Source organism: Solanum pennellii, chromosome 5 (genome assembly GCF_001406875.1).
Source record: "Solanum pennellii chromosome 5, SPENNV200".
NCBI classification, from domain to species: domain Eukaryota; kingdom Viridiplantae; phylum Streptophyta; class Magnoliopsida; order Solanales; family Solanaceae; genus Solanum; species Solanum pennellii.
In genome coordinates, this window is record NC_028641.1 from 74,281,671 (window position 1) to 74,306,403 (window position 24,733).

At 32.5% G+C, this 24,733-nt stretch overlaps 2 protein-coding genes and 1 pseudogene across 2 annotated transcripts; 1 reads left to right on the plus strand and 2 right to left on the minus strand.

Annotated features, from left to right (window-relative positions):
* The first annotated feature begins 672 nt into the window (after positions 1-672).
* LOC107018892 (ethylene-responsive transcription factor 1-like) lies at positions 673-1,685 on the plus strand. The gene has a single exon (XM_015219479.2). It carries the CDS (start codon positions 777-779, stop codon positions 1,479-1,481), a length of 705 nt encoding a protein of 234 aa, XP_015074965.1. The 5' UTR covers positions 673-776; the 3' UTR covers positions 1,482-1,685.
* A 16,393-nt stretch (positions 1,686-18,078) lies between these two features.
* On the minus strand, positions 18,079-21,321 carry LOC107018595 (ras-related protein RABD2a). The gene is made up of 8 exons (XM_015219116.2): positions 21,136-21,321; positions 20,173-20,245; positions 19,435-19,482; positions 19,310-19,357; positions 19,083-19,154; positions 18,820-18,975; positions 18,619-18,722; positions 18,079-18,511 (listed from the first exon to the last, which is right to left on the minus strand). Exons 1-8 carry the CDS (start codon positions 21,147-21,149, stop codon positions 18,415-18,417), a joined length of 612 nt encoding a protein of 203 aa, XP_015074602.1. The 5' UTR covers positions 21,150-21,321; the 3' UTR covers positions 18,079-18,414.
* A 1,482-nt stretch (positions 21,322-22,803) lies between these two features.
* Positions 22,804-23,423, minus strand: LOC107020207 (annotated as a pseudogene).
* Positions 23,424-24,733: the final 1,310 nt, after the last annotated feature.

The following is a 24,733-nucleotide window of genomic DNA, read 5'->3' on the forward strand; positions in this document are numbered from 1 at the left end:
ACCTTATCACCATTACACATAAACTTTTTATATTACCATTTTATAATCAACGAGAAACAGTAAGTACTCCTTCATTATGAGTTAATATAAAAAATTATAACGTATATTGTGAAAATGGATTGAGATTTTTTTTCTCTTTATCCGATGTCATGAATTTAAATTTTATGTATAAAATCCTTTTAATTGATCGTATTATCTTTCTTGACGAGTTTAATAATATACAATAAAAAAATAAATAAATATATCCTCGAACTATAGTAAATAATATGTAAATATTTTTTTATATTTTTGGGATATGGATATCTTTATCGTTAAAAAATTAGAACATATATATTGTTTATACTAACAGACATACACGTGTTATAATCATATTTATCAATTTGACATTTTGATAGATAAGATTGTGCCATACATGTCCCTATTTTATCTTACGTTAGAGTAAAGTCATATATGCTTTAATTTTTGTACGAAAGAAACAGGTCATCAATATTTCAAAAGTATGACGAAGGATTTCTATATATCATTTAAGATAGTTTGAAAATATTTTTATCCTTTTTTTCATATGTAAAATCGAATTAATAAAAACTTTTTAAATATAGATATCGAAAATCAAATACTAAAAAAATATATGACAACATTATAGATCCTTTTTTAGATGCATGAATCTCATTCCTCCTCACTTCCCTATATATGTGTCCTCCCTCATTCTTCTCAAGTCCAAATTGAACGCCAAATACCTCATAAATCACTAGAAAAAAACTAAAATTCAAAGCAAAATGGATCAACAGTTACCACCGACGAACTTCCCGGTAGATTTTCCGGTGTATCGCCGGAATTCAAGCTTCAGTCGTCTAATTCCCTGTTTAACTGAAAAATGGGGAGATTTACCACTAAAAGTCGACGATTCCGAAGATATGGTAATTTACGGTCTATTAAAAGACGCTCTAAGCGTCGGATGGTCGCCGTTTAATTTCACCGCCGGCGAAGTAAAATCGGAGCCGAGAGAAGAAATTGAATCGGCGCCTGAATTTTCACCTTCTCCGGCGGAGACTACGGCAGCTCCGGCTGCTGAAACACCGAAAGGAAGACATTATAGAGGCGTTAGACAGCGTCCGTGGGGGAAATTTGCGGCGGAGATTAGAGATCCGGCGAAGAACGGAGCTAGGGTTTGGCTTGGAACGTACGAAACAGCTGAAGAAGCTGCAATTGCTTATGATAAAGCTGCTTATAGAATGAGAGGATCAAAAGCACATTTGAATTTCCCGCACCGGATCGGTTTGAATGAACCGGAACCGGTTCGAGTTACGGCGAAAAGACGAGCATCGCCGGAACCGGCAAGCTCGTCGGAAAACGGTTCCATGAAACGGAGAAGAAAAGCCGTTCAGAAATGTGATGGAGAAATGGAGAGTAGATCAAGTGTTATGCAAGTTGGATGTCAAATTGAACAATTGACAGGTGTCCATCAACTATTGGTCATTTAAAAAGCCGAACATTTCTCCGAACCAAAATACTTCGTACATAATTTTTTCGAATTTATCGTAAATGCGAAATATTCTATGCATCGAACTATGATAATGGAGGAAATAGAAAGTCCAATTGGAAAAAATATTGTGATAGGGTTAATTCAAAGTTGTAAAAAGTTTGATTTTCATTAATATTAATTTTACGTAATGATTGAAACTTTATTATTTTTTACTAATATAACAAATTATATTTAAATTTAACCTACTATAATATCAAAATTATTAAACATTACTGACGGTAGAAATAAAGTTACAAAATCAAACTTTTGTGACCATTATAATACTTTATTCCAACAAGTAAAGTTTAATGATTATGTATATATATATATAAATAATAAATTGAATCTGTGAAAGGACATATAACTTTGTAAAAGTAATGCTTACAAATTATTTTTGAAACATTTACTATTACTAACAATTTTAAATTTCATAAAAAAATTATGATTATTTTAAAATTTTATGATAAATATTTTTAAAAATATATAAGTCAAAAGTGACTTGTGAGCGCTATTCCACGGTATTTATTGGTTGGAAAGAAAAAATTATTTTCTGTATATGGTGTGACGTGTGAAGTGTTATTGAAATAGTATTATATTATTTTTTTAATTAATTCTTTTTTCGTACAAATCAAAATGTGGTTTTATCTTTCTACTTGTAGCTTGTTATATCATTTTCAAATATTTATTAATACGTTTTTCGAATCAATTATATATTTTTCCGCAACAAATATAGACCATGCTTTTCTCTTTGTTGAGATAAGAGAAACTCTCCCCCAAAACCCCAAATGCCAAAGTGCATTATGTTTGTCAAAAATGGATTTGGAGATATGCAAATTCTATGGTATTCCTTAATGTCCCCCTCTTACTCTTCAAATTAACATTTTAAGCTTCTCTTAAAAAATTTTAGTTAAATATTTATCATATTAAATTATCTTTGAAAAATGAGGACGAATTTAGAACTTTTAAAATCAAAATGTGACGATAAAAGAAGATGCAGAATTGAAGTATTAAGTGAGAATTGATTTTTGTTCCTCTAAGTAAATAACTCAACATTCAAAACCAAGTGTATAGTTCACCCTACTTAGAGCAAGACGACCAACATATAATATTTTATAATTTTTTTTTAAAATATATACATAAAATATCAAATTTGACTATAAAATTATGAATTTACATGCACTATAATTTATGCAACAAATTTATCCCTTGTATCAAGTGAGAGTCATTAATCGACAGTACTAACTATCAAGTTACTCATGAAATCAGCTATCAAAATTCTAAGACTTACTCATAAATTCTAAATAACTTATCGATTATCGAATTATCAAATATAAGAAAATTTAATTTTGATGATTTAATGCCACTCCAAATATAAGAGAAAGGAATGGTAGATGGACCAAATAGAAGTCAATGGTAAATGGACCAAGTGGATAGGTCATTTATGTATGGTACATGTGTGTAGTCTAAATCAAAGAAGACTTTAAAAAGTCCTCTATTTGTCAATGCTTGTCCATAGAACCTACATTCATGTTTATCCTTTGAGGTGGACCTTGACTTTTAGAAAAAAAGCTTGAATTCGATTCGATTCAATAACTTATAATAATTAAAATTTTAAAATATATAAATTTTATATTCTAACTCCATTTCTACTTGTAACGTTTTTCTAATTACTATATATTTCGCTTATTTTTCTTTTTAGTTCGTTCTTTGGAGAATTTACTTAATTTTTTTAATTTGAATTTTGAAACTTTTATTTTCTCATAATGACATGTGATCTATTACATGTTGTTTAATTGTTGTCCATAGACCATAGACCCTACTTCTTTCAAGTTTATCCTTGAGTAGGACATTGACTTTAGAGGCTAACCTAATTACTCTACCACCCCACCATTTTTTTTTAGAAAAAGATTTATTTAATTTTTATTTTTTAATATTCTCATAAGTCATAATGACATGATATATTAGAACTCACTTGATATAAAACACAACTATTGTGGAACACTTTCATCACATTTATGTAATTTGAGTAGTTGACATATTTTATTTGTGTTAAAAAAAAATACCTTTTGCCTTCAATTTGTATTAGGATTGGTGGTAGTTTGGTGTATCATATATGTTAGTAGTTTTTGTCTTATAATTATTGTTTATGATACTTCATATTATTTGTTCTTTTTTTGCTGTTATTGAATGTCATGTAATGCTTTTCGTGTAATTTGTTATGTCTTTTTTATTTTTGTATTTTCCTTTCATACTATTTTGATATACATTATTTGAGTCGGATTTTTAAAAAAAATAATCTCTCTATCTCCACGAAATAAGAGCAAGATCTGCATACAATACTCTCCCTCTCTTTACCTTTCTACCTCCACGAGCTATAATATTGTTATCATTCCAATCGAGAAATAATAATCCTTAAAAAGAAATATTATATTTGAATTCACGATATATAATTATGTACAAAATGAACCTAAAGCCCATATCGATTTGTAAATATGGGCTTTCTTGCAAGGCCTTCAATTTGTGATATGGAGCCCATATTCCAAAACTTTAATTTGTAATATGGGCTCTGGACCAAAGCCTTCAGAGTTCAGACCAATGATGTTACTAAGTTAACTTAGGTAAGGATGTTTAAAATTGAATCGATAACTCAAAATCGTACTTTATTTATCGGATTATTGTTATTAATTTATCAAATTAACACTTGGTAAACAAAATACAATTTTATAATTGATGATTTATCAATGTGCGTAAGTCTGAAATCATCAAAACTTACGTAAGGATGTTTAAGTTCAAATCACATCAATAATCCAACTACGAACTTAATATTTTGAATTATAGTTATCGATTTATTGAATTAACAATTGTGAACCTATTACAATTTTATAGTTAACAACTAATCGATGTGAGAGCTGGTTACTCAATCAAACATCAAGAATATATCAATTTTAACAAGGGATATATTTGTTAGTATTTTAGGGACTAAAAGAGCATCAATTTTCTTTTCCCTCTATCTAAAATTGCATCTATCCTAGCTAATCATGATCTTAGCTTAAGTGAACACATACATGACAATTATTGAAAGAGATTTTTAGGCAAGTTGCAAGTCATCTTTAAATATATACATAATTAAATTGAAGTGATAAATTATGTATTATGTATTATTTTGCAAAAAAATATTTCCTATAAAGTTATTTGTTCCTTTTATAGCAAATTAAATGGTTGGGCTTCTTACAATGTGACTATTTCCATACAAATTATGAAATTATATATTGTCATTTTATGACCTATTTCTTATTGTCATTTAAGGCTATTTGAAGATTTTTTTGTTTATATAATCCCAAACTCAATTGATTAAAAAGTTGTAACTTTCACTCAAATTTTGTTTACACAAACTTGTAGGAGAGTATGACAAGTCTTTCTTCTTTTTCCTTTTCTTTTTCAGAAAACATAGTATAAATCAGGGGCGGAGCTACCTTGTACGAAGGGGATTCGACGGAAAATTATATTATTTATATATGGTTAAAATAATTTTATATGTATATATAATAGATGTCGAACCCCTTTCAGCTATTTTATGTGTCTAATTATATAAATTTTGAACCCTCTTATAAAAAATTTTGGCTCCGCCTCTGACATAAACATCTGGCTTTTGTATGCAGGTAGTTAGTTCTATGAGGATTGTCGGTTTATGACCTAACTTTTAACCAATTTAATGCTATTTGATGACTTTTTGTTCATGTAAAATCCAAATAAAACAAAGTTGTAACCTTCGAGGTTTATATTACAAACACATGGAGATTTGCATGAAAGTAGTAGTTTATAAGTAGAAGAGATACTAACAGAGTTCATTTATTTTATGAGTGTTAAAGTATTTTTATTTGTCTTGTGACACTTTTACTTTATGATATTCAAATTATGTAAATTTTGATCATTTTTTTAAATATATATTTTAAAAGACATTACAATGAATTTAGTGATATAATATAACATAATATAAATAATAATCAAAACAAATATTATATTTGAATTAACAATATAATACAAACAATCCAAACAAGTTGTTATTTGTGTTAGAATTTATTTTTAGAAAAAAAAAAGTAATAAGAATTATTTGAGTGTTTTGCAAGCAAAATTAAACAAAATGAGCCTAAGCCCATCTCAATTGTAATATGGGCTTCGGATTCAGACCAATCAATTATAGGAAAATTATATAAAATAGCAAACTATTAATTTAAATTAAATGTTATTGCCATAGTTTATTGTAATCACAGCAAATAACCTTTTTTTTTGCCATCTGATTCGATATATAATTAGTCATTTTATATATTTCGGTATAAAATGTGTATTTGTGTTTGTATAACACTAGAGAAAAGTGTATATACAAATACAAATACATAAATATTCGTCTTATGCACTTATAATTATACAATTACATCTTGTTATGCATTATAATGTATCACTGAATTTATACAATACTGAACAATTTGTATGAAATTGAATGTTTCTAGTGAATTATACAAATCAAAAGCTCCGTAGCAAACATAAGATTTGCTATGGAGTGTAATTATGCAAACTATAGTTATAACATACAAATATGATTTTTATGTTTTCTATATATGAAATTTACTTATTAAAAAAAATCAATATTTAATTTGATTTTAAATTTTAAAAATATATACTATTTGATTTGTTTTTGGTTTTACTAAAGAAAAATCATGCAAAATAACCCATCAAACAGGTTGGGATTTTACTAGTTTATATTTATCTTTATCCAAGTACATAATGTTGGAGAAATTTTTGATTGGCTGAATATTTAAAACATCCTTTGCATAATCACTTTATTCCTTTGAGTTGAGTTGTTAATTAACAATGCTTTTTAATTTGTTTTTCTATTTGGCTCTAGTTCTCAATGTCATGTTACAGGACTAAAGTGCTAAATTTTAAATTTTTTTTGTCAATTTTGGTTATATTTTAAATAGTACTAATGTCATTTATGGTACAATCTATAATTATGTTTCTTGAAATATCCTAAACTCCTATCAAATAAATATTCATCAATTAAATACGAAATTTAATTTTTAATTTTATATTGCTAATTTAGTGAAATCTAGAATTGCATATACCCTAATTAACACCTTAAAGCCTTATTTAAACTTTAATGTGTATGCACGTACGCACGCATGAATACATGCATGCACGCATGAATACACGCATACACGCACACACACGCATGCAAGCACGACTACACGCATGCACGCACGTGACGATAGTCGAAAGAAATTTATGAGGTGATGAATACGCCTGTTCTTATTAGGATGCAAGTAGTAAATCATCTTCAAGTATATTCATAAAAACAATTTAAGTGATAATTTATGTATAATTATTTTGCAAAAAATTTTTTATAAAGTTTTTCTTCCTTCTTACAATGTGGCTCTTTGCATACAAGTTATGCCATTATTTATATTCATTTTACGACCTAATTTCTTATTGTTATTTAAGGCTATTTGATGATTTTTTTTTTTTTAAATATAATTCCAAACTCAACCGATTAAAAACTTGTAACTTCACTCAAATTAACACCTGGAGTTTGCATGCATGAAGATTGTCGTTTCATGGCCAAAATTTTCAAGATTATTCAATGCCATTTGAGGACTTTTTGTTCATCTAAGTTTAACATTTAGCAATAAAACAAAGTTGTAACCTCCCACAAGAATATAAGTTAATTTTTAAATTATTTTTCTTCTTTTTTGTGTTTTTCCCCAATAATATTACAAACACGTGGAGATTTGAATGTTGATAGTAGAATACAAGCGATATTAGTAGAGTTCATTTATTTTATATGAGTGTGTTAAGTATTTTTATTTATCCTAATTTATGTAATACATTTTACTTAACGATATTTAAACTATGGAAATCCTGATCAACTAAGTAGTATTTTATCTAAAACAAGCCATAAAACTTTGTATTACTATTTATTAAGGGTAAAATAAAAATTTTAAGTTAAATTATTTTACATATTAAAAAAAAATAGATTTATTCAGGTGGAGAGAATATAAGTTATACACTTCTTGTGCTATAAATAAGCACATGTGCAAACCCAAATTTCACTCACTCTTACTTCACAAGAAAAACTTCATTTTGTTTCTCAAAATAAAATTTTAAATTTTCTATATATTTCAATTGTTCTAAAGAGCTTTCTTTCTTATATCTAACAATTGATTCTAAATTAGTATATTTACAAGTTTTTTTTTTTTTTTGTGGTTGCATTTTTATCAATTGTAACGTCACCATCTTAATAATAAATGGCTTATAATAGGAATAATCACCTTTTCAACTATTGTTCATCACTTTTTCCATGTCATCAACAGTTTGGGAGGCAAGAGGATGATTACCAGGAATTTATCGATCAAGCTTTATGCGAATCAGATGAATTTCGTATGTACACTTACAAAATAAAAAGGTGTTCAAATCTCCATAATCATGACTGGACTTCTTGCCCCTTTACACACAGAGGGGAAAAAGCACGTCGTCGTGATCCTAGAGAATATAACTATTTACCAATTCCTTGTCCTGGCTATAAATTTGCATCATGCGTTAAAGGGGATAGTTGTGAATTGTCCCATGGAGTTTTTGAGTACTGGCTACACCCAGCGAAATATAGGACCCATCCGTGCCATGCTGGCACGTTATGTGATAGACGGGTATGTTTTTTTGCTCATACACTAGAAGAGCTTCGTCCTGAAACCAAATACAATTGGTGTTATGTGTATCAATACCCTTTGCACATCCAACCTTACCCTGACATTTTAATTGAAGATATATCAAAGGGTATTTGGATTATTATTCCTTGTAATTATCACCAGTCACCATCACCATCGCATGATAGTACTATTGTTTCTGAACCTGAAAATTCGTCTCATCAATCTCAACCAAAAATTCACCACACATTTCAAAATCAAAGTGATTTTTCACTTTTTTCAACTAGCCATTCAAAATTAATTGAGGAGTTGAAGAATCTTGAGATTGGGAGTACCTCTCATGCTAAGGTGAATATAATAGATGATGAAAAGGGCAAAAAGCCAGTGGAGTTTGAGTTTGAAGAAGAAAATCAAAACTTCAATTGGGTAACTGACTTGTTGGTGGATGATACAAGCTTGTAAACATCTTAATTTCTATATGATGTAGGATAATTAATTAAATATATAAATATTATCATTTAAAGAGGATAGTTATGTTAACAATTTCCAACTCTTATTGGCCAATATTAATTACTATCATTGAACTTGTTTCTTTGATTTTACTTGTGGTCATTAAACTTTATCTTCTATAATAATAAAGTTGCATAATTTTGAGGTTTATTCCTTATGTGTTTATGTTTTGTATCGAAAATGCAAAGTTCATATAACTGAAGCAATACATGTATATGTTATTTATCTATTATTATGTACTTCTTTTTATTTTCACTCGATATTTAATATCTATATTGAAATTCAACAAATACACGTGCAAAGCATGTGTCTAGATTCATTAGTTGTATCTACTTTAGGTATAGTTACAATTGATGTCTTATAATTAGTTTATTTTAATAGCATTCATAGTTTAAGCTTTTTTAAAATTATTATTTTCAATATAATATACTTCCTCTATCTTAATAAAAAGTTTAAATTGATTAAGATAGGGTACGCGTACAAAGCTCGTGTTCAGATACTAATATATATATATATATATATANATATATATATATATATATATATTTATATATATATATATATATCATATCTGTGTTGGAGCTCGACTATTTTGAATTCGTGTCAGGTAGGGTCTCATACGGGAGAAATATTCCCTATCAAGAATTTTTCTATCCATAACTTGAAGTAGAGACTTCTGATTAAGGTAGGAACATCTCCTCTTGACACACGATCAAGATATGACCGGCGTTTTCGAAGTAGAAAAGAGAAACCAAACTTATTATATATTCTCAATTTTTAAGTAACAATTCACTTGTAATGTGTGTGAAACAAAAACAGTCTTGTCCAATCTGGAAAACTAAAATCGTCAAAACTCATAAGTAAATATTAATAATGGTTCCTTATTCGTTTTATCTAAATTCTAATTAAGTTTTTGATATTTTTCTTCGTTTATTCCATTGTTTATGAGCTTAACCACTTTTTCTTAAGTTTATTAAAGGAAAACAATATTAAATACTTATATTTTTTTTTTTAAAGGAAATTAGATAAAATAATTCCACCCTTTTTATGTTTACTTTTGAGAGTTGAGTTTTCCTCAATAATATATCTTTTTTTGTGTGTGTTAAATTCATGTTTTAATTCTTTGCTTTTTCAGATACTACGTATGTGAATTCATTAGCTTGACTAACATAAATTCAGGTTTGATAAATTTACTAACGGAGATAAAGTGAAATTATCACGAAGTTCTTTATCTTCATTATTCGAATTCAAGATTTATGATTAATATTGAAAGGATTTCAACAATCCCTCCACACCTATTGCTAGTAAGTTTTAGAATATCTTAATTCATTTAAGTTTCATTGATTTATAACCAATTCTTCCTTAAATATATTTGTTTTATTAGTTGAAGGATCAACAACACATATTTCAATTGATTAAAAATTATATCTATTGATCCAGGTATTACAAGGATCAAAACAAGTTCAAGGTCAAACAAGCCCCGGAGCAAGTAAACCTCTCATTTTGTCGATTTTTCGTGTGCTATAGTCTATAGATTTTTTGTGATTCATAATTTCGATGTTATTTTTGTTAATTTTTTTTCGTGGACGTCAATTATGAACTTAGCTATGTAGCCAGTTGACCCTGACGGCCAAAACGATCCATTTTCAAGATCAAACAAGTCGCAGAGTGGGTAAAACCCCCATTTTACCGATTTTCGTGTGCTATAGTTCACAATCTTTTTTGGTGATTCGAATTCCAACGTCATTTTTTTCAAACGATCCATTTTCAAGATCAAACGAGCCCCAGAGCAAGTAAATTTCCCATTCGCCAATTTTCGTGTGCTATTATTTAACAACTTTTTTGGTGATTCGAAATTCCGACATCATTTTTGCAAGATAATTTCATAGACGTCCGTTAAGACCTTAGTTATAAAAAGTTGGCCCCGACGGTCAAAACGATCCATTTTCAAGGTCAAACGAGCCCCCGAGAAGGTAAATCCCCCATTATGCCGATTTATCGTATGCTATAGTTCATGAATTTTTGGTGATCCAAAATTTCGACGTCATTTTTGCAAAAATCTTTTGTGGATGTCCGTCAAGAACTTTGTTATGGAGCTAGTTGGCCCTAACGTCTAGAACGTATTTCATTGGTTCATAAAAGTAAACACCAAACTAGTCAAAGATACCGAGAAAAAAAATATGTTGATAAAAAGAATTTTGACGAATTCATTCTGCAACCTCAAACTCAAAGAATAAATACACCCGTTTTCAAGGTCAAACAAGCCCCGAAGCTGGTTAACCCCCCAATTTGCCAATTTTTATGTGCTATCGTTCACCATATTTTTTGGTGATCTAAAATTTGGACTACATTTTGGTAAAATTTTTCATGGACGTCCGTTAAGACTTTAGCTCTCATGCCAGATAGCCATAACGGCTAAAATGATCCATTTTCAAGGTCAAACGAGCCCCGGAGAAGGTATACCTCCTATTTTGTCAATTTTTCATGTGCTATAGTCCATGAATTTTTGGTGATCCAGATTTCGACATCTTTTTTGTCATAATTTTTTGTGGACGTCCATTATGAACTTAGTTGTGGAGCAAGTTGGTCGTGACGATCAAAACGATCCATTTTCAAGGTCAAACGAGCCCAGAGCAGGTAAACCCCTCATTTTGCCAATTTTCATGTGTTATAGTTCACCATCTTATTTGGTGATCCGGAATTCCAATGTCAGTTTTGCCAAAATTTTTTAAGGACATCCTTAGGACCTTAGCTCTAAGGATAGTTGACCCTAACAGCCAAAACAACCCATTTAAAGATCAAACGAGCCCCGAAGAAGGTAAACCTATTTTATTGATTTTTCTTGTGCTATATAGTCCATGAATTTTTGTTGATCCAGATTTCAATGTCATTTTTACCAAAATTTTCCGTGAAGGTCCGCTAAGAACTTAACTATGGAGTCAGCTGGACCGATGGCAAAAACGATTAATTTTCAAGGTCAAACGAGCCTAGAGCAGGAAAACCCGCCATTTTGCCTATTTTCGTATAATTCACCATCTTATTTTTGGTAATCTAGAATTCAGACGTCATTTTTGCAAAAAATTTTCATAGACGTCCGTTAAGACTTGACTATAAGTCCAATTGGCCCTGGTGGCCAAAACGACTATTTTCAAGGTCAAATAAACCATAGAGTAGGTAAATCTCTCATTTTGCCGATTTTCGTGTACTGAAGTTCATCATCTTTTTTGGTAATCTGGAATTTCGATGTCATTTTTGCCAAATATTTTCATGGACGTCCGTTATGAACTTACCTATAAGGCTAGTTGTCCTTAATGACCAAAACGACCCATTTTCAAGGTGAAACGAGCCCCGGAGTAGGTAATCCCCTTATTTTGCTGATTTTTCATGTGCAATAGTCCATGAAATTTTTCCTGACTTAGAATTTCACGTCATTTTTGCAAAAAAAATTTTTGGACGTTAGTTAAGAACTTAGCTATGGAGACAGTTGGCCCGGACGACCAAAATGACTCATTTTCAAGATCAAATGAGCCCTAGAGTAGGTAAACCCCCCATTTTGCCGATTTTCGTCTTCTACAGTTCGTCATCTTTTTTGTTGATCCAGAATTTTGATATTATTTTTGTCAAAATTTTTAATGGACGTCCGTTAAGCCCTTAGGTATAAGGCTAGTTGACCATGACGACCAGAACGACCCATTTTCAAGGTCAAACGACCTCGGAGCAGGTAAACTCCCAATTTTATCAATTTTCCGTGTGCTATAGTTCACCATCTTTTTTGGTGATCTGGAATCTTGACAACATTTTGCAAAAAAAATTTCATGGACATTCGTTAAAACCTTAGATATAACGCCAGTTGGCCCTTACGGTAAAAACAATTCAATTTCAAGGTCAAACAAGCTCCGAAGCAAGTAAATCCCCTATTTTGTCGAGTTTTTGTGCTAGTCCATGGGTTTTTGGTGATCCTGAATTCGATGTCATTTTTGTCAAAAAAATTTATGAACGTCCGTTAAGACCTTAGATATAAGGCCAGTTGACCATAACGGCCAAAACCGACCATTTTCAAGGTCAAACAAGCCTTGGAGCAGTAAACCCCCCATTTTGTCGATCTTTCTGTGCTATAGTCCATGGATTTTTAGTGATCCAGAATTTGGACGTCATTTTTGCCAAAGTTTTCATGAACTTCAACTAAGAACTTAGACATGGAACCAGTTGGCCTTCACATCCAAAACAACCAATTTTCAAGGTCAAACAAGCCTTAAAGCAGGTAAAATCCTCCATTTGCCGATTTTCATGTGCTATAGTTCATCATTTTTTTTGGTGATCCAGAATTCCAACGTCATTTTTGCAAAAAGTATTCATGAACGTCGTTAAGACCTTAGCTATAAGGCTAGTAGTCACTACGACCAAAATGACCCATTTTCGATATCAAACGAGCCTCAAAGTAGGTTAATCCCCGATTTTGCCGATTTTTCGTGCGCTATAGTCCATGTATTTTTGTGATATGGAATTTCGACGTTGTTTTTGCCAAAATTGTTCGTGGATGTCAGTTAAGAACTTAGTCATGGAGCCAGTTAGACCTGACTGCCAAAAAAACGACCCATTTTAAAGGTCAAACGAGCCTTAAAGCATGTAAACCCCCCATTTTACAAATTTGTGTGTGCTAGTTCACGATCTTTTTTGGTATCCGAAATTCCGATGTCATTTTTGCAAAATAATTTCATGGACGTTCGCTAAAACCTTAGCGATAAGACTAGTTGGCCCTAACGGCTAAAACGACCAATTTTCAAGGTCAAACTAGCCAAAGAGAAGGTAAAACCTTAATTTTTCTGATTTCTTGTGTGCCATAGTCCATGAATTATTGATGATCCAGAATTATGACATCAATTTTGCAAAATAAACGTCTGTTAAGAACTTAGCTGTGGAGCTAGTTGTCCCTGATTGCCAAAATGACCCATTTTCAAGGTCAAACGATCCCAGAGCAGGTAAACCCCCCATTTTGTTAATTTTCGTGTGCTCTAGTTAGGAGTGGGCATAAATATCGAAAAATCGAATCAAACCGAGAAATTACGGTTCTTCGATGTTTCGATTCGGTGTCGATTTTCTTTTTTTGGAACTTCGATTCTTCGGTTCAGAGTTTGGTGCAAGAGTCCCAAAACTACGATGCACCAAATAATCGAAGTTTTATTTACTAAATATAAAAATATTTAAATTATATTGCTCAATTAATACTACCTCCATCCCTAATTACTTGTCCACTTTTCCTTTTATAGTCGTCCTTAATTACTTGTCCATTTTGATAAATCAAGAAAGAACAATTTTTTTACATATTATACCCACAATTAAATGACTAATTACTTTGAAAAATGTAGAACTTTTCATCCACTTCATAATTAATAGGGGTAAAATGGTAAATTCACTACGTCATTAATTATTTTCTTAATAGGTGTGCCAATTCAAAAGTGGACAAGTAAAATGGGACAGAGGGAGTAATAGTTATACACTTTTGAATTTTGACTCGAAATATTTACATGACCCATTTAAATTTTCAATTTTTAAATGACAACAATATAATGTCAATAAAGTGTTGAACTATTGTTGTTTATGTACAATTGTACATTGTGAGTCCTTATATTTTGGTTGTTCGAAAATTCATCGTGGCATCGTGATTGCTAGGCTGCTTGCTCTCTTCTTTATTCATTCAACATTCCGGTATGGGAGAACGTCTTTAGGCTTTAGCAAAATGGCAGCCATTTATGCTAAGAAACAGAAACAAATCTTTTGGCATCTTTGCTAAAAAAATCATTTATGCCTTCTTTATTTTTATTGAATACATGATGAAACTCTTAACACTTTATCATATTCCCTCTTTATTTTTATTCACATCGAAAAACCAATTTAAAAGCACCGAACTAAACCAAACCAAAGTAGAAAAAATCGAACTGAACCGATCTAGTTTGATATAAACTATGGTGCACATTTTTCTAAAATCGAATATCGAAGAACCGAATCGAAATTTGATTTTTTGGTAATTCGGAACGACATCATTTTTGAAATTTTTTTTCATGGACGTCCATTAAAACCTTAGCTATAATATCAGTTGGTCCTTGCGGTAAAAACAACCCATTTTCAATGCCCCATTTGTCAATTTTTTATGTGCTATCCTTGAATTGTTGGTGATCCAAAATTTCGATGTTATTTTTGCCAATCTTTTTTGTGGATGTCCGTTAAGACCTTCGTTATGGAGCCAGTTGGCCCTAACGACTAAAATGACCCATTTTATGTCAAACGAGCCCAGAGCAGGTAAACCCCTATTTTGCAAATTTTCGTGTGGTACTGTTCACGATCTTTTTTGGTGATCCAAAATTTTGACATTATTTTTGCCAAAAATTTTCATAAACGTTCGCTTAAACCTTAACTATAAGGTTATTTGGCCCTGACGGCCAAAATGAACAATTTTCAAGGTCAAACAAGCGCCGTAGAAGGTAAACACCCCATTTTACAGATTTTTAGTGTGCTATAGTCCATGGATTTTTTGTGATCCGAAATTTCGATGCCATTTCTGCCAAAGTTTTCTTAGACGTCCGTTAAGAACTTATCTATGGAGCCAGTTGTCCCTAATGGCCAAAATGACATGTTTTTAAGGTCAAACGAGCCCTAGAGCTGGTAAACTCCCAATTATGTTGATTTTTGCGTGTTAAATAGTTCATCATGTATTTTAGCGATCCGAAATTCAATGTTATTTTTGGCAAAAATTTTCATTGACGTCTGTTAAGACCTTAGTTATAAGGCCAGGTGGCCCTGACGGTCAAAACAACCCATTTTTAAGGTCAAACGAGCCCTTTAGCATGTAAATTCTCATTTTGCCTATTTTTTGTGTGTTATCGCTCACCATATTTTTTTGGTAATCCAAAATTCCGACTCCCAAAATGCTAAAACTATTAATGGATGACTGTTAAGACCTTAGCTATGGAGCCGGTTGGACCTAACGGTCAAACCGACCCATTGTCAAGGTCAAACAAGCCCAAAGCAAGCATACCCCACATTTTGCCAATATTCGTGAGCTATAGTTCACCATCTTTTTAGGTGATCCAAAATTTCGACATCCAAAATGCTAAATTTTTTCATGGAAGTCCCTTAAGACCTTACGTATGAAACCGGTTGTCCCTCACAACCAAACTGGCCAATTTTGAAGGCCGAAGGAGCCCGAAGCAACCATACCCCCCCCACTTGGCTGAATTTTGTGTGCTATAACTACTATTTTTTTGTGATCCGGAATTTCGACGTCTCAAATTTCAAATTTTTTTGAGGACGTCTGTTAAGACCTTTGCTATGAAATCGGTTGGCCCTCACAGCCAAACCGACTAACTTTCAAGGTCAAATGAGCCCCGAAATAGGTACCCCCATTTTGCTGATTTTCATGTGCTATATAACTCACCATCTTTTTTGGTGATACGAAATTCTGACGTCTGAAATGTCAAAAAATTTTCATGGACGTCCGTTAAGACATAAACTATGGATCAGATAGGCCCTCACGACCAAACCGGCCCACTTTCAAGGTCAAACAAGCCCTGAAGCAGGCATACCCTCCATATTTTCAACTTTCGTGAATTACATCTTACCATTTTTTTTGTGATCCAGAATTTCGATGTTTAAAATGCCAAAATTTTTCATGGACGTCTGTTAAGACCTTAGCTATGGATCCGGTTAGCCCTCATGACCAAACCGACCCATTTTCAAGGTCAAACAAGCTCTAAAGTAGGCATACCTTTCTATTTTGCTGATTTTCGTATGCGATAGCTCACCATCGTTTTTGGTGATCCAGAATTTCATTGTCCAAAATTCCAAAAAATTTTATGCAGGTTTGTTAAGACCATAGATGTGGAACAGGCCAAATCGGTCCATTTTCAAGGTCAAACAAATCCCGAAGCCGCCATACCCCTCTTTTTTGCTAATTTTCGTGTGTTATAACTCAACATATTTTTTGGTGATTTGGAACTTTGACGTCTAAAATTTAGAAAATTTTCATGGACGTTCGTTCAGACCTAAGCTATGGAGTCGGTTAATCCTCACAGCCAAACCGGCCCATTTTCAAGGTTAGACGAGCTCCTAAGCAGGCATGCCCCCATTTGCAGATTTTTGTGTCCTATAGCTCAACATCTTTTTTATTGAATTAAAATTTCGACGTACAAAAATTTGAAATTTTTTCTTGGACGTCCGTGAGAACCTTAGTTGTGGAGCTGGTTGGCCCTCAGTATCTTTTTTGGTGATCTGAAATTCCAACGTCCAAAATGCCAAAATTTTTCACGCACGTCTGTTAAGAGTTAAGATATCGAGACGGTTGGCCCTCATGGCCAAACCGGTCCATTTCAAGGTCAAACGAGCCCTGAAGTAGGCATAACCCTCATTTTGTCAATTTTTGTGTGCTATAGCTTGCCTTCGATTTTGGTGATCCTAATTTACGAGATCCAAAATGTCGAAATTTTTATACAGACGTTCGTTAAGACCTTAGCTATGGAGCCGGTTGACCTTCACGACCAAATCGACCCATTTCAAGGTCAAACGAGCCCCCGAGCAGGCATACCCCCAATTTTATCAATTTTCGTGTGCCATAGCTCACACTCATTTTTGGTGATTCAAAATTTTAACGTCCAAAATGCTGAAATTTTTCATGGACGTCCGTTAAGATCTCAGATATGGAGATGGTTGGACCTCAAGGCCAAATCGAACAATTTTTAAGGTCAAACGAGCCCCAAGCAGGCATACCCCCCCCCCCATTTTACCGATTTTCCTGTGCTATAATTCACCTTCTTTTTTGATGATTCATATTCTGATATTATTTTTGCCAAAAAAATTCATGGACGTCAATTAAGACCTTAGTTTTATGGCTAGTTACCCTTAACGGCCAAAACGACCCATTTTCAAGGTCAAAGAGCCCAAGAGTAGGTAAACCCCTCATTTTACTGATTTTTCGTGTGTGATTATCCATGTATTTTTTTTCATCCGTAATTCTTACGTTTTTTTGCCAAAAATTTCGTGGACATCCGTTAAGAACTTAAATATGGAGTTGGTTGGCACTGACGGCCAAAACGATCCCTTTTCAAAGTCAAACGAGCCCCATAGCAGGTAAACCCCCATTTGTTGATTATCATGTGCTATATTTCACTATTTTTTTGTTATCCAGAATTCCGACGTCATTTTCATTAAATAAAAATACTTTGAGATGCTCGAATTTGACTTCTGGCTATGAAAAAATTCTTGGTAGGGGCGTTTCCCCCAAATAAGATCCTACATGGCACGACTCTGGACTAATTGTTGTTGTTTCAAGACCACACAACATAAAAATACGAAACGTTTCACAAGAACATTTTGGCTGAGCAATTTATTTGAAGTTCATAATAGTAAAGTACAACAGCATTACAGTTCTATCCACTATATATCCCCATCTAAAAAACCAACTTCTAAAACATATATTATGCCTGAAACTGCAGAAATAAACACTGCAACTAAGACATGGAAACGCAACGAAGTGAAAATATCAAAGGAGGGAGAAAGAGTCCTATACTTGAAAAGCAATTCTTGTGGTTTGTATAGGCCATTTGGATACCGGTAGATGAAAAGAATGGAACTGGCACAGCTTCGAAAACAAGGTATTGCTATTGGAATATTCTAGCAAGCAGAATCTGACATCTAAGAAGAACAGCAGCCGCTTTTTTGGTTCACAGGTTGTCCCCGTATCTGCACGGTGGGTGGCTTTGCATTGTTTGATGCTGGCTGGGTTGCCATCCTGTATCAAGTAGTAAAAAGTGTCGAACACTAATCCACAGAAGACAGAACCCCCCACCCAAACCTGAAGAAGTGGCAACAGAACCGGAATAATGAAACAGAAAATACCTATTCTTTATCTCAGCTGCCATTGCCATGAAAGCTTGTTCAACATTAGTGGCACTCTTTGCACTTGCCTCCATAAATGGAATGCCAATTTCATCAGCAAAAGCCTTGTATGTGAATCAAGAACTATTTCAGTCAATCTAGAAGCAATGTACTAGAAGGACAAACTCAAAAAGGAAAATGAACAGAATGCTAGATCTTAACCTTTGCTGTATCATACGACACAGCTCGGTTATCATTCAAGTCAGACTTATTTCCAACCAAAAGCTTGTTCACGTTTTCGCTTGCATAGCGATCAATTTCATTCAACCATTGCTTAACATTGTTGAAACTTTCTTGATCAGTTATATCATAAACTATCTGCCAGAATATTCAAAAAAGAGGAATAAGAAAAAAAGGATTTCATCAAGCAAAAAAGAAAAAAATCAACAGATTGATTGTTTTATAGAGGAGTCAGGCAAACATACTATAATGCCATGTGCCCCACGGTAGTAACTACTTGTGATTGTCCTGAAACGTTCTTGTCCAGCAGTGTCCCACTGGCAAATGTAACACAGACGAGGACTTTAAATTTCACTTTGAAAATGCATGATGACAGAAACAAAAACTACTGCATAAATTCAGATCATTTTCAATTGTAAAGAAGTGTTCATATGTCAATTCTCGAAGAAAAAAGTAGACAAGAAAACCATACAATTTGAAGTTTAATAGTCTTCCCATCTTGCTCCACAGTACGTATTTTCTGCAACATAAAATTAGCAACTTCACCAACTGTAAGAATATTGTATATGTAATCTTCACTAGTATCAATTGTCTTACAAAGTCAACACCAATTGTGCTGATGTAGCTGTCCAAATAAGAATCATCCTGCACCAGAAGATAAGGAAACAGTAAATCAACTTATACGACACAATGATCTGAAAATGTAACACATTTGTTCGGACACAAAACAAGAAATTTCCAAAACCATTAAATCCAATGCCCATCACAAATGTCAAACTTGGTAAAATGGCATCAGTAATAAAGTTCACATCAATATCAAAAGACAATTTACACCAGGATTTAAACAACCGCAGACATTTGACTAAAAATTGACTGTACATTTATCCTCAAGGCATATATCATTTCATTCTTTCCACACAGCCCAAGAAATGCTGGCAGTTGCTCTCTTCCTTTTGTCTGTTTTTTTTTTTTTTTTTTGAAACTGGTAACTTCTTCCTTTTCTCTATTTTCCAACTCTCAGTTGTTGCTTTAAGCTTTTATTAGCTTATCCAAATGTGTTTTGACTGAAGGTCAGACCTCGATATCAAACAAAAGACAAATAAACTAGAAATGTATTCACAAGGATGGTCATGACCATGCATGTCCATGACCTAATTGTGCAACACGGGGCGACCTTCATATCTGCTGCTAAATACATTAGCACATATCAACATGGGCAATATCCTAGTTTCATTGCTTAATATCAGCCATTATAAGAATCATGCAAGTAACATTCAACTCAGATGCAATAGTGACTAAAAGTAAGACATTATTGAGTGGGATGAATATACTTACGGCAAATCTCAGGAGAAGACATGACTTTCCAACACCTGAATCTCCTATTAACAAAAGTTTGAACAAATAATCACTGCAGAAAGCATAAGAAGAGACGGTGTCAAGTTCCATTTGAGCTGAAAATAAAAATAACCTTATAGGCAGATAGATTTTCATGAAGGGAACTGTTAAAAAACAAGTCACATCCAGTAAACCTTCTGTCATCTTTAGGCCAAGGTGCAAACTAGTAATCAAGCAAGAATCAACTGAACATTGCACCCAAGGGTGTGGCCCTAAGGGTCAAATGAAGTAGGTTGAGAACCATATGGTCACAGTTCAAATTCTAGTGTAAGCAAAACACTCTTCCTATCTGCAGTGGCAGCCTATCTCTGTAAAAGCCTTGGTGGATAGAGGAACCCGGTAGCTACCCCATGTAAATTGCCAAGATGACCAAATCCTTATGATCACCTCCACTAAGTCAAAAAAGTGATAAAGACAGTTCCTTTCTTATCTTTTGATTATGGTAGTGTCTTATCCAACTTGTATGTACCTAGACTAATCCAATCCAGAGGGCAGTCTGCTACAGCCAACAAGCACAATTGCAAGATAAATCAATGCATAGATAGAACTCACATTACTCCCTTTTTCCAAATTGATTTGGATCATAGGCAGAAACTAAAAACTAAATTGTTAACAGCCAAAACTCGTAAATCATCAAATAAGAATCAAAGTAAATGACCAACATTAGCGCTCAAAGGTGTTTCAGGTTCAAGTTTATTCCTATCTATTATCCGAATCCGGAGAATTAAACATGAACACCACAATTATCAAAACAAAGAAAAATTGCCTAATATTAAAACTACCATGGATCTAAAGAGAAAAATCAACAAATCCAGCATAAATCAACATATTCGATCAATTTTATCATCAACAAAAAACAAATGCTAGTAATGTAATTCAAAGGAGAAAGGAAGGGTAACTAACTATTCGGGATTCATGATTTTGCGAAACGAAGAAGTCGACTCATCCAAAGGCGAAGGGAAGCAGGATGTCTCTGTTCTCTACGGTCGGATATCGCCGGAAAATCGGATCGTCGCCGGAAATCGCCGAGGAGAAATGTTGACAGCGCGTGAGAGAGAGATTAAAATTTGTGAAAGTAGAGTAATTAATTATTAATTAACATATATATATATATATATATTGGGCACCAACTAATTAATTGAATCAAATTATTTGGACCACATAGTTGTTAAAGGTGGATGAGAAAAATGATAAAAATTGGTACTTTATGTTTGGATAAGTTCAAAATGATCCTCTAAATATAATTTATGAGCAATTTAATTGTGCGTTTATTTAATTCGAATCGTAAAAATACTCATATATCTATTACAATATTCTTATTTATACGACTTGTATTTTCTGAATGTTAGAGTTTTTGATTAGTGAGCGGTTCACCCCATACAACAAAGTTTGTCTAACCATCACATTGGTTAGCTTGACATCTTTTTACCATGTAAGAGTCTGAATGATAGCTGCAACTTAAACCATGATGCACCAATATGACGTGTAACGTCATCATCCATTCACTATTTTCATGAATTACAAGTCTGAGATACTTGAAAATTATCTCTTTTTGGGATAGTACGTGTGTCAAGTCTCACTTCTACACTTGTCATGTATTGTATCGCTTAATTTTCACTCTAAATATTTCGTTTAGTCTTGCTTAACCTGAATTTATTAGATTACAGAGTTTGTCTCCACACCTTCAACCTTGCATTAACTCTGACATGTGCTCATTAGATATTATATCTTTTGCGACTAGCATACACCATGACATTTCGTTTTGAATATAACACGTTGATTCATCCATCACTAAAAACATAAAAATTAAATAGGCTAAGAGTGAATCTTTGGTACCATTTTGGCTCGGGTTTTGATTCTATCATATATATCTTTTATCGCCCTAATGTAAACTACTAATACACCTCTAGCCTCTAGTCGTCTCTAGAAGATATCCCTCGAAACTTTATCATAAGCCTTGTAAGGTTAATAAATACCTTACGTAGAAACTCATGTTCCAAATTTTCTATACTTCTCCATCGATCTTCTCATTTGAAGAAGATTGAGAAACTAAAGAAATTAAAGAATTAAGCCACAAAGAAAACTCCAACTTGAACAACTCATCGTTATAGGTTGATTAATTATATTGTCCTTTGTTGTTCAAATTGAATTGTTTCGATTTTTTTATAGTTGAATCAATCAAATTTATTATTTCTTATTTAATCTTGAGTATACGTAATTTTTTCATTGCGCTAAACAAAAAAAGTTAAAAGATAATACTTTTTTTGTTTCAATTTATGTGATATTTTTTAAATTTCGAGATTTAAAGAAGTTTAAATTTTCATATATCTTTTAATTTTTTTGAATTAATAATTATCGTGACTTATAATACTTTTAACGTAGTTTATAAATATATATATTTCATTTCGAAAACTTTAAAGATTCCATGCTCAAAAATTATTGAAAAACGAAAAGTGTCACATAAATTGATACTAACTGATATCTCTTCATTGATCCACCATATAAATTTGAACTTTTTCCAAAGGCAATCAATACATATACAAAATGAAACTTCTATAGTTGGAGTGATTATCAAGAACTTAGTATCAAATTATCCCCCCAAAAAAGAAATGAGTGTAAATACAAGTGAAAAAAAAATAATATCATTTTCCGGTATATGATTTTTGACGACTTTGCCCTTGTTTTATCAAATTGCCATCCCTCGATTCTAGGGGTAAATTGGTAACATGCGTTCCATCAGGATCGAGATCTCCCTCTATACTCAATCCTTCTATTCTTGTAGCAATTTCTTCCCCTTTCAATATTGGTGTATCAATATCTATTTTACAAAATTAAAATAAAAAACAGTTTTATTTAATTAATTGATTAATAATTCAAAAAAAATCATTAAAATAATGTATAGAATTAATTTACCTGGATTAGACAAAAACCATAGGATAAATCCACACAATAATAACACAAAAGGTATTATATGAACAGCATTTTCAGCAAATTTTGCACGAGATTTTTTCCTTTTTTGAAATATCAGAGAGTGGTTCATGTATTGGTAATAATTCACTAGCTTCTAAAGATAATGCTCGTAGCGCCGGAGACACCTTTATTAACGAGGACGATGAATTAGAAGACGATGAATAATAACTCGTGAAATTATAATCATCTGAAACACGAGTAGCGCTCGATGATCTATACATCTTTTAATGTTTTTTTTTTCGCGATAAGCTATAGTTTTTTTTTTAAAACTCAAGTATTGGTTAAATATTTGAAAAATTAGAAAAGAAGAAATAAGTGAGAGTAAAAAGGCGAAATCAATGAGGTGGCATCTTTAGTGGACTAGTTCTTTATAGTATATATTTATATTTAGGGAAAATGTTCAAGTATTCCTAAACTATGATCAAAATCTCAGAAATAACTAAACTAAAGTTTTATTATCTCGTGAAATTATTTATTTTGTAATTTTTTACAATTTTAGTCTTACGTGACACATTTCGTGACTCTACACATGAGAGATATTTGGATGTCACGTAAGCCAAAAAAGGTGCTCAAAATTACAAAAAAAATAAGTCCGGGAGGGGGGGCGGGAAGAGGGGGGTAATAGGACCTTAATTTAGTTAATGTGTGTTTCTGAGATTTCGATCATAGAGTAAAGGTACTTGTGCATTTTCCCTTTATAATTATATAATTTTTAGTTAAGATTCAACCAATATATATCAATAGCATTAAAAGTTATCAAGTTAACCTTTTCTGTTATAACAAGTCATGATTGTAAATTTTATTTTTATGAAAAGTTAAAATGAAAATAATTTAATTGTATATAAAGATAATATATATTATCATTATTTATATAAGTTAAACTTGTCCAAGTCGTTCCGTTCACAATAAAATAGATAGGTGAAACAATCAATTATTGGTTGTTCTCTATGCTATTAGATGTGAAGGAATATTAATTGTATTGAAGTGTTAACCTAATAAGGGAATACATGGGAGATATATATAGGAGATATAGGAAGGAGTACTAATCCTAATAGGACTAGGATTAAGGAGTACTAATTCTAATAGGACTAGGATTAGTACACAGTAAATACTAATATTATTTAATACTATTTATTTAATACTATCTGTTATTATCCCCCCTCAAGCTGAGCTGAGCGGAAGCGAACGGAAGCTTGGAACTGAGGTAATCGTGCTGTCGGCTCGGGAGAGGCTTGGTGAGAATATCAGCCGGTTGTTCTTCAGTGGGTACATACTGCACAGTCATGGTGCCGGCCTGAACTTCATCGCGAACAAAGAGACAATCGGTATCAACATGCTTCATTCTGGTGTGTAGGACGGAATTCTTGGCCACACAGATGGTTGATTTGTTGTCACAATAGAGAGCAGGAACAGTGTGAGTGGCGCGGAGTTCGCGAAGAATATATGTGACCCACATGGTCTCAGCAGCAAGAAGAGCAAGGGCGCGGTATTCAGCTTCAGTCGAGGACCGAGAGACCTTGGGTTGTTTTTT